Source organism: Patella vulgata, chromosome 6, assembly GCF_932274485.2.
Source record: "Patella vulgata chromosome 6, xgPatVulg1.2, whole genome shotgun sequence".
NCBI lineage: Eukaryota > Metazoa > Mollusca > Gastropoda > Patellidae > Patella > Patella vulgata.
This window is the reverse complement of record NC_065884.2, coordinates 69260241-69277379: the sequence shown is the minus strand read 5'-3', so window position 1 is coordinate 69277379 and position 17139 is coordinate 69260241. Positions and strand designations below refer to the sequence as shown.

The 17139-nt window shown below is 36.7% G+C and overlaps 1 protein-coding gene across 1 annotated transcript; it reads right to left on the bottom strand.

Moving 5' to 3' along the window:
- Nucleotides 1-301: 301 nt before the first annotated feature.
- LOC126824017 (macrophage-expressed gene 1 protein) lies at nt 302-3703 on the bottom strand. The gene has a single exon (XM_050553117.2). It carries the CDS (start codon nt 3527-3529, stop codon nt 1484-1486), a length of 2046 nt encoding a protein of 681 aa, XP_050409074.1. The 5' UTR covers nt 3530-3703; the 3' UTR covers nt 302-1483.
- Nucleotides 3704-17139: the final 13436 nt, after the last annotated feature.

Sequence of the window (17139 nt, the reverse complement as noted above, 5' to 3'; positions counted from 1 at the left end):
GCGCGCTGTATCATAAGGGTCTGTCATTGAGTCAACTGGCGGGGTTTCAATTCCTCGGTTGTACGTGACAAGGTTGTACGTGACAAGGAGTAGGGTGGCCTGTCCAAACTCGTGGGTTTTCTCCGGGTCCTCCGGTTTCCTCCCACTGCTATACACCCCTAACGCAACAAACCGACCGCCCTAAACCTGTCGAAGCTATCCCGAAGGTTACTTTCGGTTCATGACATAATTTGAATCCGAAACATTTTGGTCCAATATCAATGTTCTAAGATCGTCGGCCTCCATGAAGCGATACAAAAACAAATGTATTATATTTTTATTCCAAAATTAACAGAAAAAATTAAAATAAATATATTTATGTTTTCTAAATACATGTATACGTGAAAGATGGAAAGAAAAACTAATCAATAATTCAGAAACAAATTCCGATGTAATTTTTTCTAATTTAAAAACTGCGTATTAGTCAAGCGTATTCTATAAAATCAGCTCATAACCAAATATAATTCCCTACAATTGTAAAGTAGCACAGAAATGAAATGAAATGGAGTATATGATTTCGGTTTTGCTACCCACCCACCCAAACCATGCTGGAAATCCCCGCTCAACATCGAGAGCGAACACTAGCCCCCCCCCCTCCCTCCTCAACACCCCACCCCAGACAATTTGATGAGCGACGACGACGTCACAGGAAGTATGTCAGATATTGATGAAACATACAAAGATAAAATAAAACGGAACGAACAAACATTTGTATGTGACGGAGTCCTCGGGGAAAGGCTAGACTGTCGCCAGAGGATTCTGTACATACTGGCCATGCCAACGTAAAACAATTAAATAAATATTTATGGGGCCCCTGGGGCTTCATGAGCCCCACCCTGCTCCTTGGGCTTGTCTGATTAAATAATGTATTGTCATTAAAATACTATTTAAAGGGAAAACTGAGTAAAAAGTAGTCTCTATGACAACACGGCCATTTTATAGAATGTTGCTATTGCAATACGGACATTTAATAGAATAGTTTCTATGACAACACAGACATGTAACATAGTAGTTTCTATGGCCAACCGGACATTTGATAGGGTGGTTTCTATTTTAACTGGTAACTTGACCATTTAATATAGTAATTTCTATAGCAACACTTTCATATGGTAACACGGCCATTTAATAAAGTAGTTTCTATGGCAACATAGATATTCAAGGGAACAGTTCCTATGATTACCTAGTAATAGTAATAAGTAGTTTCTATGGCCAACCGGACATCTGGTAGAGTGGTTTCTATGTTAACTGGTAAAACGACCATTCAATAGAGTAATTTCTATAGCAACATTTTTATATGGTAACACGGCCATTTAATAGAGTAGTTTATATGGCAACTTATGGAACAGTTCCTATGTAGGTATTTGAGCCTTATGTTCATTTCTGTATAAAATAAAGTTTAATGGAGAACCTTGATGTCATGGTAACTACCATTTAATACGATATCCTATACGGCGTCTTCGTGACCTGCGTTCGTGTTGACGCTGCTACTACCTCCACGTTTCGGTGTAAATTTATGCTGGCTCCTACGGTAGAAATAAATGGCCACACCCAGTATGATGACAAATGCTAAGGTAACGAATATGGCGATCACCGCCGCTTCGCCAGTCGTTAGACTCACTGCAGCTTCTTCTTCTTTCAATTCCCGCGATTCTAGTTCCGTCAACCAGATCTGCTTCTCGGGATCGTACACTACCGCCTCGCCACTCTCGCTAGGGTAGAGTTTTAGACGAGCATTGAAAGGTGGACGTCGGAGCTCGGTTTGTGTGGTGGTGGATGGAAGATCTCCCAATGGAATACAGTAGTATAGGGGACAGTCTTTGATGACCCCGGCTAACTGTTGACTGAATCCAGCTGGACAGGACATGGGATTCGCTGATGCTTCACTCTCAGAAGCCAATGGATTACCTACATTACAACTGAACATGCCTCCGAATTTGATGGTCGTATTCAGCTGTCTGGTAACAGAATGGTCCACACATATATTGATATCATCTCCAATGAGCCTGGGAGTCATCTGCTGAGGACAAGTTTTGCTGCTCGTGAAGATATTATCAACCACCGAAGAATAGAATCCAGCAAATCTAACTTCACTTATGCCCAGTGTCTTCGTAGTACAGATAAATGTTTCTAGATCGGCGCTGGATTGAGTTGGCTCGTCGTTACAGCAGTTGAAGAATGCATAGCAACTCTTGCAAACTCTCTGGGATGATGTCTTAGAAAAATGCGACGAATGAATTTTAGTAGCTTCAAAGTTTTGCGGACACGATTCTTTTTTCGTTTGTAAGTTATTCTGTCTAAGATGCGAACACAAATCCCCGGCAGCGCTTGAACTGACTTTGCAGGTTTGGTAAATGCCCCCGAAAAACACGTCAGCTAACGTAACATTGCATGTACCATCTTCAAGGTTAGCTACGCTGTTAAACTGTTGTTCGTCAACGTTCGTACAACCACGGTACGTATTATAGGCGTAATAATCTCTTACAGCGTTCTTTATATAAGTCGTGACGTCGAACAGAATGGTCGCAGGAACGGTCGGCAACGTTTGGATGTTGACGAAGTTATAAATGGGTTCCCCAGCCCTGTCTACAGCGACCAGGTTGGTCTCTAAGTTAGAGGTCCAGCTATAACTGGCATTAGCAGACATATACAAAGGACCACCATATGTCGTTATAACAGAGTGAAGCCTGTTTTCTTTATAATTGTCCAGGATTTTTGTACTGTTTGAATCTGCCATGACGAAGTTTAATCCGACCCCTGTGGACTCTCGTAAGCTCATTGACGCTCCCAACAATACATCTTCTAAATTAGTTGTATCAGAAGTGACGTAGCTGGATTTCAGGTGATCTTCTTGAACCAAAGCAGCGCCGGTATCGACACTGCTGATCACGTGGGTGCCGAAATCTCGCACTAACATCTCGCTCTCGTATCTGGCCATCTCATGTCTCGCGTAGAGCACGTGCCTCGCGATGCTCAATATAGCTATTGTAAAAGCATTGCTGAGTTGTGTATCGGGCTGAAGTTTGACTTTATACTTTACGAATTTCATCTGAGCCCTGGTCACTTTGGATTTTTCTCGAACCTGCATCTGTTTGGAAGCGCGGAAACTTTTGGAGAAGGTGCCGCTGATTTTAGCACCGGGCATTCGGAACCCGGGATCCTTGTTGATCGACTCGGCGGTCATACTCGTATATTCTGTGTAACTGTGAAATATATCCGAATACTGGTCCAATTTGCTTTGTTTTAAGGGGAGGGTATTCACTCCATTCGGAAGAAGATATTTTCCGTCTGATGTTAGTTGACACGCGGAATAATTGAACGCCACAACACGAGAAACTTCAACATTTCTCAAATTATCCCAACCGAAACCTGGCAAAACTTCAAAATGGCTTACATTATGACTGTATTGTTTCAAACATGTCTGTGAATTTTCACCGTCTGCGATTAAAATTCCCGCCAAAAGAACACAGATGAACAATTTTAACCGAAACATTTTAAAGAACAGTTTTTTTTACAGTCTGAACTTGCGAGATTTTAATTGTGAACTGATTAAAAATCCAATTTTTTTTCTATCGCCTGAACTTGAGAGATTTTAAATCTAATTTCTTCAACATGTATCAAACGCTTGTGCTATCTTTCTCTATTTCACTAAAACTGCGTAAATATTGACAAATGAGTTATAATTCTGAATTCAAAAAATTGATTTTTTAATGAGCGTATGATCACGTGATATGGCGGCCATATTGTTTCAATTGTTATAGGTAATATTCAATATTGATATTTGAACGTTTGACGACGAGATGAAAGAAATATATAAATTATTCTATAGAAAATATGTTTAATTGTTATTCCAGTTAAACCTGTTACGGTTCTGTGAATAAAAGCAACATAAATTTATTGTGCATAAAGGCATTTATCCACAAACAGTAGCATTAAAATTGGTTTACATATATTTCAGGGCAAGGGGAAATAATTGGGGCAAATGGTCAGCGGTGATTATGTCGACTACATTTAAAATACGGTCAAATTTGATGTATTATCGTGCATTTGTATTGATAGGTCAAACAACACTAGCATTAAAATCAATTTAAATAAAATTTAGAAGAAGGAGCAAAAGTTCAATGGAATTAATGACTTGAATATTTGATTTCCTGTATTTTAAGTATTTTTAAAATACGGCCAGTTTTGTAGTTTTATATATAATTTAATGACACGCCTAACTGATTTGAGTCAGATTATTTTCAATATAAAGATTTGTCATACGCCAACAACCCCCACCTACACAGTTGATGTGTGTGGTTACTCATTTTGTAAGGTCACTCTGATCAGAAAAACGATTAGGTATTCTTAGGTGGGTTGGATACTGGTGGGACAGGGTGGGGAGGGCAACATTTCACAGATAGGCTTAGTCTATTTGTTAAGGCCAGCTCAATTTTTGTCATGGTCAGAAATATCCCATAGCCAAACGGTGTTGGTCTGGGATAGTCTATTTGTTAAGGTCAGCTCAATTTTTGTTATGGTCGCTGAAATGTAAGTAAGGTTAGGGCACGTCATTGTTGGGGAGATTGTAGGTTGGGGTTAGGGTAAGCATTTGGGGCTAGGTCCAGGTTTAGGGTTGGGAGTAGCGCTAGCCCTGTTTACATCTCGTTACCTATGACGAAAAATTGAGCTGGCCTTATCATTCAGTACTAACCTCCAAGGGTATTTAGGCCATTAGCTTCCACCATTACAAGAAATACAATAACAAAGACAGTCTTGAGCTGGCCTTATCATTTAGCACTAAGCGCCAGGGATATCTAGGCCAATATTCTCCATCATTACATGAAATACAATAACAAAGACAGTCTGTATTTTCAACATAATCATTATATTGTTTCTGATAACAAGGAATAATAACAAGGTGTCACAATAATATATTTAAAACAATTTCACGTAATGCAATACATATAACTCTTAACTCATATTCAACATGAAATGAAGTGAAATGGGGTTTGACGTCCTAGTTTTCTCCAAACCCTGCGGCCTGCACCGGACGTCCGGCCTGCACCGGATGCACGTTCTTGACCAACACAGGGAGCGAATCCGAGACCACAGATTATATAGCGAGAAAGTGTCTTTCTCAGTGAGCCATCGCGACTCCCATAACCCAGATTCAACGGACTCTCAATGTTTAAACACAGCCATATAATAACCGGAAGTCGGTTTGTTTTCTACTTTTAGTTTCGTTAATTGTTTATTGATTAAACTGTTAACAGGGGAACACAAAATCAGTTTTGAAAGCCGAACACTGGTTCGGGAAACCTGCATTTTTTTAATATATAAAGATATTCAACTCACAAAATTTTAAACCAAACCAAAGCAGATGTATCGTTTCAATAAAAGGGGGTTCGAACCTTTAACAAGCCCAGCCCATAACTAGTAGGCCCCTACAAACATATGACACAATTCTGGAATAGTTATTTAACTCGAGTAATGGGAGAGAGAGAGAGAGAAATGGGGTTTAACGTCCACTCAACACAAACTAGGTCATTTTGGGACTAACATATGGTTCAATTTTATTTCAATAATTCGCTTGCGCGTAGGGATCTTTAGCAGTGGGAGGAAACCGGAGGACCCGGAGAAAACCCAAGATGTTGGCCAGGCGATCCTACTCCTTGTCACGTGCAACCGGGGAATCGAAACCACGCCAGTTGACTCAGTGACAGTCCTTATGATACAGCGCGCTCGCGCTAACTGTTCGACCACCCAACCCCCCAACTCGAGTAATGGGGTAGTTTTCTCTTAAATTAAGGGGGAGGGTGTGTACGTGAATAGGTGAGGGACCCGGGTAAGATTCCGGTGGAAGTTTTTCAACCGTTTCAACGTTGTCAGGGGTGCAGAACGAAGGGCCTGGTAAGGAAATGAAATGAAATAAACTTTTTTTGCGCCAAGTGGGCTTATGAAGATTGGCTTACACCATTCCATGTGCTACGAGGGAAATTTATTCGGGCAGCGGCTTTTCCAAATTTTGTGTCCATAGATATTACCGAATCTTTGTTCCTGTGTTGTCGGCCTTTGAAGTCAAAATTGAGGATAATAATAACAATGCCGAGTTGCATGTCAATGGTACAGGAATTAGTGGAACTATGAGCTTTTATGTTTGAAGAAGAAAAGGGAGAAGAAGACTATTAAGTGTGTAAACCTTGGGCCTATTTCACGAAATTTAAACTAAGATAAAATCCAAATTTTAGTAGATACTTCACTAAGCACTAAAATCAATCTAATATTATCCAATCAAATTACTAAAATTTGGATTTTATCTTGGTTAAAATTTGGTGAAACAGGCCCCAGTTCTGGGTGTGTAGGAATTATCGACCATCACACCCCTTTTTTCTTAATTAAATGTTGCATGGCTAATTTAAGTACATTTAACTAACGTGGACGGGGTCCTAGAATTAATTTTATTTTTGTATTATCATTTTGATGAAAGGTGTAAAGTTTTTTAGGGGTGGGGGTCTTGACAACTATTTAGTATAATTAAGTTGATGAAGATATTGAGCCCCCTTTTGATTTTATGTTACAGCCAAATAATATTTTGGGGGAATAGAGAGGCCATTAGAGTTAAAATTTATGTCAAAAACAAGCGAAAACAAATTTCCGTTGCAGTCAAATAATATTTTAGGGGAATAGAGAGTCCATTAGAATTCAAATTAATAGAATAACAAAAATTATCACAAAATATTTGAAAAGATCCAGATAGAGGATAAAAGTTTCAACAAAAACAGTGAGAATATCACAAAATATTTTGAATTATAAGGGACGAAAGATTAAAGGGACAATAACACTCTTGCTGGCTTGACAGCTCCAGAAAATAAATAATAGCCTTATTCTAAGTATTAGATGTTTAAGTGTCCTACCTGTTGTGTAAATTATCCATAACATCCTATTTTACTTGTCCAGAGGGTTCAAAAATATTTTTAAATCCAAGTCACATTTGAAAAGGTTTACGTTAGGCTTTTCAAATTATTTAGTTGAACTTTTCCAATTTTTTAAAATTAGGTGTGTTAAGATGAAATTTGTATATTGTAAAATAGTACAATTTGTTGACCAGAATAAAGATTGGGACATATTATTCAGTTACAACAAGAGTGATATTGAGCCTTTAAACAAGAATATATAAAACAAATCCGGTGATATCACAAAAAACATCACGTATATATAACGTGACAACATCTTTCACGATTTTAAACCCCCCATTACAATTTACCTGGTGTTTATATTGCATGTACAATATTGATAAAAGTAAGGGAGTGGGGCGGGGGTACAATAATATTCTGTGCGGGGGGTTATAACAACTTTTACGCCGCTTGCTTTCCTTCTGGGGCACGCGGTGTTGTACTTTTGCATGTCATACTAGTACAATAATAGATTGTATAGTACAAAGATTAATATTGATAATATATACAATAATATATTGTTACAATAATATTCCGTGTGGAGGTTATAACAAACAACTTTCACGCTTGCTTTCCTTCTGGTGCACACGGCTGTCACATATTGTTTGAGAGTTTCATATAGATAAGCAGTTGTTGTACGTTTGCATGTAATACAATACTAGCTTGTATATATAGTACAAGGGTTATATTCATAATACCGGTATCTACAATTAAAATATTCGTGTGACGGTTATAATAATTTCATACACAAGGGTTATATTCATAATACCGGTATATACAATTAAAATATTAGTGTGAGGGTTATAATAATTCCATACACAAGTTAATACATTTGTGATTTTTCTATTCATGTTATAATAATTGTGTGGGTGTTATAACATAATTTCATGTTATGATAGTTACATTGTGTGGGGGTTATAATATAATTTCAAACTCTCCATACATTTGTGGTTATAACATATACAATATGTTAATATTAAAATATCATTAAGTTATTTATCGGCATTCTATGTGGGGATTGTAACATTCTATATACATTTAATATCTATGTGGGGGTTATTACATCATTTCAGACTCTCCATACAATACACAGGTTGTAATGATAACATATACAATATTAATATCATTAAGTTATTTATCAGCTTTCTATGTGACGTAACATAACGTCATATTATATATACAATTAATAATAATGATATATACATAATTAATAATTTCGTGTGAGGGATACAATAAATTTCATACACCATTAATATCTTTATGGGGATTATAACATCATATACACAACTACACTGTAACCTGGGTTTCATTTAATCTTGTGTGTGTAAATGATACCCAGGTTACACTGTTAATATCTTTGTGAGAATTATAACATCATATTCGCAATTAATATCTTTGTCGTGGTATAATAACTACATACATAATTAATATCTTTATGAGGATTACAACATCATATTCGCAATTAATATCTTTGTCGGGGTATAATAACTACATACATAATTAATATCTTTATAAGGATTATAACATCATATTCGCAATTAATATGTTTGTCGGGGTATAATAACTACATACACAATTAATATCTTTATGAGGATTATAACATCTTATACACAATTAATAACTTTGTGTGTGAGGTATAATAATGATATCTACAAAATTAATATTTTTGTGTAAGGGGTATAATTACATGCACAATTATCATGTTGTGGGAGTATAATAATTACATACACATTTATCATGTTTTGGGAGTATAATAATTAGTTACACAATTAATATCTTTGTGGGACATACACAATTAATATCTTATGGGGGTATGATATATAATTACATACATGTACACAATTAATATCTTTGTGACCTTTCAATTGATTTCATACGGGGTTATATTCATTAATTATATACAATTAATATCTTTGTGGGGTATATTAATTACATGCACAATTAATATCTTGTGGGGTATATTAATTACATGCACAATTAATATCTTTGTGTGGGTATAATAATTACATACATAATTATCATCTCTGTGTGGGTATAATAATTACAAATACAATTAATATCTTTGTGACCTTTCAATTTATTTCATACCAGGTTATATTAATTAAATAATTATATACAATTAATATCTTTGTGGGGGTTATATAAACATTTTATATACGTTTTCATTTTGTGGATTATACATGTAACTATTGAAACAATATGCAAGAACAAAAATCGTGACTTCATGTGCACAATAAAATATTCACTGAATAACGAAATAACTTCCACGGTCCACTGGTTGCACCTACAGTCATCAATTTGAAGATTCTGAACTTTTTCTCCTCTGGTATACGATAAACTAGAAGTCGGTTCTACCTACTACAGCTATAACAAATCACATCTTGTAGTGCATCAATACTTTGATGTCCCCAGTCCTGTCAATATTTGATTTGTACATAGTAGATCTGTTGATTATATACTTCATAGTCCTTGTATAAGGAGTGGGATAATATAGGTTATGTAGATATGTTCCCTGATCCCTTTTCATCCAATTCAAATAAAATATTGTTTACACACAAAAAAAAACAAAACAAAAAAAAACACAATATAATGCTGGGTTTCATAAATCTGTACATTAAATATACCTATTACATAATCCTATATTTACCATAACCTTGAATTTCTCAGAGGTTTAATTTTTCGGGTGGAAATTGTCTACCCAACCGACCTGATCTCAATCCCAACCGATCTGATCTCCGCCCAGCCGACCTAATCACAACTCTAACCGACCTGATATCCTCCCCAATCGACCTGATCCCCTCTCTCCTCCCCAACCAACCTGATCTCCGCCCAACCCACCTGATCTGATTTCCTCCCCAACTGACCTGATCTCCACCCAACCGACCTGATCTAGACCCAAACTGACTTGATCTGATGACTGATGTCCTTCCCAACCAACCTGATCTTCACCTAACCGACCTAATCTCCACCCTAACCGACCTGATCTAAACCCAAACCAACCTGATCTTCTGTCCAACCAATTTGATCTCCACCCCAAACAACCTGAACTCCGCCCCATCTGACCTGATCTCCACCCCATCCGACCTGATCTCCACCCAAACCGACCTGATCTCCACCCCAACCGACCTGATCTCCGCCCCATCTGACCTGATCTCCACCCCAACCGACCTGATCTCCACCCTAACCGACCTGATCTCCACCCCCATCCGACCTGATCTCCACCCCATCCGACCTGATCTCCACCCCCAACCGACCTGATTTCCACCCAACCTGATCTTCACCCAAGCGACCTGATCTCCACCCCATCCGACCTGATCTCCTCCCAAACCGACCTGATCTCCACACCAACCGACCTGATATAGACCCCAATCAATCAGATCTCCTACCCAACCAACCTGATCACCTCCCTAACTAGGCTAAAACTGGATAACATTAGGTATAAGGATACAGCTACATGTACATAGTTAGGTGCCAATGTTTGTTGCTTCGATGTTTAATCTTTTGGAAGTTTTGTATATTCTTGCCACTATTTGCATACAGTATTTCCCAACACTATCTTCATCAGGAAAAAAATAATTGTCTTTAGATTAAATGGAACGAAGGTTTAAAGTCTTGTCAACATAATACTTGGTGTGTATCTCACATAACCCCTGGCTTTACAATCAGACAGTGACTGGTCACTCAAAAAATAACACAAATATATTATTGAGTCAAATTCTTACCAGAAGTAGGAAATACAAACCAATCACATTTTTCCAGGCAGAAGTAACAAATTTCCAGGCAAACGTAAACTATTTCCAGGCAAAAGTAACAAATTTTTCCAGGCAAAAGTAACAAATTTCCTGGCAAAAGTAACAAATTTCCAAATTTCCAGGCAAAAGTAACCAATTTCCAGTTGTTAAGTAAAATTCCCATTTTCGATAAATATTGATCAATAAAAATTGACCACAAATTCTACACTGGTCTTAATAATTTATATAGGGTTCCATTCATATCCTGACACATGTCATGTAAATAGCAGCGTATGCCTACAGAGTAACATCACTGGGTGTACATATAGCCATATATAGCGCTATAGAATGGTAATTTTAAAATAAACATCCATATCTGATCACAATTCACCTACAAGAAACACCAGGTGAACCAGTCAGGGTCGGTCTTTTTTTTACACTACAGCCATATCCACAAAAACATTTGTTTATGTTTATGAATTAATGTCAGAATTCACATGAGCACAGGTGTAAGACACAAAAAAAACTGTCGAAATAATAATAATATCATGCGCTAAAAAATAATAATAATAATAATATATACAGAATGTGCTCACCACAAGACATGAGGAGATTCTAGACATCCTTTTAGTTTATCACAATAATACGATTTTGATATGGGAAGATAACTCTCCCAGAACATCATTTCTCATTTTAAGAGATCACGTAGTTAACTCATTTTTGTTGTAATATTGTATTGTAAATGTTCTGTTTATATCAGTTAGAACCATGAAAAACGCCAGGAAACACACCAACAGTCAATATGACAAACTATTCTAGTTTAAAATCGCACTTAATACAACGGTACAAGGCGGTGTATTTGTTCTTCTTAAATTATAAAATTTCCAAACTGGGTTCTGCATTCATTTTGAAACACACCAGTCACTAGAAGTGGTTGTTAATTTCAAAAGATAAGGTCATTAAGCTTCCATTCCCTTTTAATATTAACAAGCTGTATTCCCTTTGATATTTTGACAATTTGTAGTTTAGCATATTATGTACTGAATAGGCTAAAATAGGTACACCTGCTTGATATCTTCAGTATTTATTCAGGTACCGGTTTCATGTCCAACCCGTAATCCATATGTTTCAACTGTTACTTAACGGGGCTACAGGTGTAAGTGTCCTGATCCCACTTCTCATTTGGAGATTTCACACAGTTAATAATCATTGTCAATAAGTACAACATCTAAATTGCAAAAAAAACATAAAATATAACTGGTAGCCATGCATATACAAAAAAAACATGTAAAAATGAGCATGTTGTGTTATGTACAAAAATACCGGTAATTAAAGGTTAATGATCCCCATGCAGTACAACAAATATACCTTTTTTTTGCATTGATTTTAAAATTTGCTTAAAAACATTAAAACTTTATTTATACATGTATATCTTTGTTTTTGACACCATTTTGAGTAATTCCATCACTAATTTTAAAAAATCCATTAATAAATTTCATATAATCCATTACTAAAATTTGAGCAATCCATTACTAATTTGAGTAATCCATCACTCGTTTTCAATAATCAATCTCAACAATCCAGCACTAACGTGAGCAATTCCATCTTTTATATTTCAACAATCAATAACTCATTTTGAGTGATTTCATCACTAATTTTGGATGGGTATTTTTATTTTGAGAAAAATTTAATCAATCACTATAAGTAATTCCCTCACTTCTTTTGAGTTATTCATCTGATTTTGAATAATCCATATAATGCATTTAAGTAATTCCATCACTCCTTTTGAGTAATCTATACCTTCCATTGAGTAATTCCATATTTCATTTGAGTAATTCCATATTTCATTTGAGTAATCCATATGTTATTTTGAGTAATCTGTCCCTTTGAGAAATCCATGTTTCATTTTGAGTAATTACCTTACTCATTTTGAGTAATTCACCACTCATTTTGAGTAAATCCACCTCTCATTTGATTAAATCCATCTCTCATTTTGAGTAACTCATCATTTCTTGTGAGTAACCCATCTCCCAATTTGAGAAATTCCATATTTCATTTTTAGTAATCCATACACATCACTTACTATTTCCCTCCATAGTATTTTGGTGTCTGTGATTGTTGTTTATTAAAGCTTATATACGTACTTGATATCACAATGTGTTAAATAACGAACAGAACGCTGGATTATGATTGGTTTATAATTCTAGTAAATATTTTCGCGGACACACAGCTTCCTTGTTGCTAGCGGAACGAACGTGTACCATCCCATTTTCTTCACCACCACATTGTACCACGATCTGTAATCAAACGAAATAATTCATTTTATCACCGAGATTAACTTTCACATGAGAGGGAGAGGGAGAAATGGGGTTTAACATCCACTTGACACAAACTAGGTCATTTCGGGACTAACATATGTTTCAATTTTATTTCAATAATTCGCTTGCACGTAGGTGTCTTTGGCAGTGGGAGGAAACCAGAGTACCCGGACAGAGCCCCTTGAGTTTGGACATGCGACCCTAGTCCTTGTCACGTACAACTGGGGAATCGAAACCCCCGCCAGTTGACACAATCACAGACGTTATAACTTATGATACAGCACAAACGTTAACCATTCGGTCATTCAACCGCCCTTAACTTTCACATGATATTAATCTGGTACAACAAACACCAATTTAATGAAAACAGAATTAAAAATTAACAAGCGGATGCAATGCCAAGATAAGCCCACATTTTGCAAGAGATGGACAAAAAACAAGCTAAAAAAAAAAAAATTGATTTTTCGTACAATCAGGGGACATAATCCAAGTAGTTAATGTTCCAATATTCGCGAATATCAAAATAAATCGAATTCTCTGGGATATAAACATATCTTTTAAGTTTCATCAAAATTAGATAAAAATTCTGACCTCTTCGAGGGTCCACAACCTGGGTATTACATACATTTACGGTACACTATTTGTATACAAAGAGCGGACATTTTGTCAAGCATCTCCTTCTGAGATCGAACGCATTAATTAAAGGACAATATTGGTGTCAGTCATTATTACATATGTGACGGAACTAGTTAAACATATTTCAAATATAATTTTAACACAGAGATCATTGCTACGGTAGATGCGTAACAAACACGTGAATAAACAGGAAGTGATGACAAACATGACAAACACGAGTTATCCTTCTTTATAACTGACTGAAATGTGTTTAACCAGTTCTATCACATATGTACTAATGACTGACACCAATATTGTCCTTTAAAGATGATAAAAAGTGATAAAATTAAATATATAAAATTCTCACCTGATCTTTATGTAATCTCATTCCATTAAAACCCTCACTTAGATTCATTGTATGTGTCACCTGAAATACTCGTTGTGACGGGATGATTCGCTGTAAATACGTCGCCGGGAAATATCCAACTTTACCATTATATTTTCCCTAAAAATAAACAAATCAGTGATTAATACCAAAGATCACCAAAATTATTAAACAAGAAGTTTCTAAGCAGCAAAAGGCATGACTACTATAATACAATCTGATATACAGATCAATATTTCAGTTTGTTTATTTTATACTTTCGATGGCCTCTACTGCCCTCTATGACATGAAGACCTGACCTGTTGTAGTGGAAGGTTGCATCAGATGTCATACAAACGACTTTTGACCCTATGACATCCGACATTTGATTAACCAATCAAGATTGATGTTTCTAGTGGGTTACCCACAGTTCCGCGCACCTCACGATACCACTGGGAATACCGAAGATGCAACAGTGACCTCAACAGTGACCTGCAAATTGGATGTGTCCAGGAATTTATTATAATATGCCTTGTCATTTTTTTTTTTTTTTTTGGGGGGGGGGGGGGTGACCTTCTGATCAAATACTGGTAGACAAAATGTCCTGGTCAGCCCAACTAAGAGCATTTGGAACAGGTTGGTACAATAGTTGAAAAATTGGCTTTATTCCCTCCCCACCTGGATTCAAAACATCCACTTGACACAAACTAGGTCATTTTGTGACTAACACATGGTTCAATTTTATTTCAATAATTCCCTTGTACGTAGGAGACTTTAGCAGTGGGAGGAAACCCACGAGGTTGGGTACAGAGAAAGAGGGAATTATCATGTAATATGAATGTACAAACCTTCCACCAATCGGGATCTGAGCTATCAGTAACCGTGACTTTACAACCAGCCCTGAAAATCATTTATACAACATTAATAATGGTGATATTTATAACATGTTCTACACTGTGATACCGATACCACCCTCGGTAATTGTTTAATTAATTCAGACAGAAAGAACTCTCTTTACTTACCTTAAATCTAGATCATCCTTTTCTTTACCTTTAAAATGATATAAAACAATAAACTGAGGGTATTCTTTCTTCTTTGATTTCTATAAAATAGAATAAAAACAATCAATAGTTAAACAAAAGATACAGTGGCATAACAAGCAGGGCTTCTCAAAGACACTTTTTCTTAAGATTCCTACCAAAATGATATAAAACCATAAACTTAGGATATACTTTCTTCTTAGATTTCTATGAAATAGAATAAAACAACTAATAATTAAAGATACATTTTGTAAGATTTGGATAAAGAGCTGGTCGTTCTTGCTATAATAGTTCAGAAACAGATAATGCAAAATGAATATATTAAAAATTTCATTAAAATTACTTTATTCTGAGTAAAGATATAAGCCCTTGAAGGTTTGACAAGATGTGTGCACTGATTGTAACCACCGTACTGGTTATTCGAGTCTTAGCCTCGCTTCACCATTTTTAGATTAAATCATTAAATGGCTAAACTGTTCTAATCTACTTAAAATTGGACCTATACGATCGAGACTTGCCAATGGTTGGATTGGGCGGGGGTGGGCAGAGATTCCTAAATACGCCACTGAAATCATAGCTAAAAATTACATATAGTGAATTATAGTTTTTAAAACATTTTATAAAATTTACCGGTGATTGTAGGGGCGAAGAACTGTGACTACCGCTATGTCTACCTTTGTCTTCTATTTCTAGAGAGCATGATCGATGACCAAATCCAAATTTTCGTCTCAGTGCCGCAGCTGATGATGTTGAAGTTGACTCCATGACACCAGCAGCTGTCAAAATAAAGATTGAAATTAAAATTACCTTTTACAATTTCCATCAAGAGATATCTTGAAATTCAACAGATGTAAAATGTCTTCCTATCGTTTAGGTACTGGATGATGGCGTATCTAACCCTGGAAATGAACTGATGTTTCTGGACCAGCCTTGACAAGGGATGTAAAATTACATTTTACAATTTCCATCAAGAGATATCTTGAAAGTCAACTGATGTAAAATGTCTTTCTATCGTTTAGGTAATGGATGATGGTATCTCTAACCCTGGAAATGAACTAATGTTTCTGCACCAGCCTTGACAAGGGATGTAAAATGTCTTCCTATCGTTTAGGTAATGGATGATGGCGTCTCTAACCCTGGAAATGAACTGATGTTTCTGCACCAGCCTTGACAGTAGTTTTTCTGAATTCTCTTCATCAAATTACAATTGTCAAGGACTATTTTACGTGCACGCCAACACGTACTTGAGTGGAGCTAGGTTTTCTGTCCCTTCTGTATGACTAGGCAATACTTTTTTTTTGTCAACCCCACCTCAATACCCTTAACAAGTGGAAACCTTGTTAGCCCTGCTGACGCTACCCTTGACAAGTGGAAACCTTGTTAGCCATGCCAGCACTACCCTTGACAAGTGCAAACCTTGTTAGCCCTGCCGGCGCTACCCTTGACCTGTGGAACCCTTGTTAGCCATGCCGGCACTACTCTTGACAAGTGGAAACCTTGTTAGCCCTGCCGGAAACCCTTGACAAGCGGAAACCTTGTTGGCCATATAACTTCCATGTTCCTGAAGCAACGACTGCGAGTTTCACAACATCTGGCCGTTGCTTGTTTACTGCACAATTCCCGAACTTATAGCTATGTTATCTACAGACACGTGAGCAGTAGCGTCCAATCAGAGGTTGTGACATCGCGACCTCCAGAGAAACCTTAACATTGAATGAACCTTGAACTTTGCAATTGATTATCACAGGTAGACCATTTTAGCTTGAAAGCGCGAGACTTGGTAATCGCGACGATCGATAGGCTCACAAGTTGGGCTTGTACCCAATTGAATTAGTGCCGCAATATGCAGGGTATTACGTGAAGGCCTTGATAATATGTACGTAGTCAAAGCGAGATCAAGCCTTCTATTGAAGATGTATAACTTCTAGAAGTGGACGTTAAATAATTGACACACCCCTTCGACCCACACTACCGGGGTAAGTTTCAAAATAATCATTTTAGTCATTCTTCACACAGAGATCCATCTACTTCATACTTCGAGAATAGACCTCTGCCCAGAATGGCCACCATATCCAAAAATTAGTATACTTTTTTGTAACG

What these genes read in the sequence shown, in the direction of transcription:
- LOC126824017 (XM_050553117.2), bottom strand. Translation starts at nt 3,529, where the DNA reads ATGTTTCGGTTAAAATTGTTCATCTGTGTTCTTTTGGCGGGAATTTTA.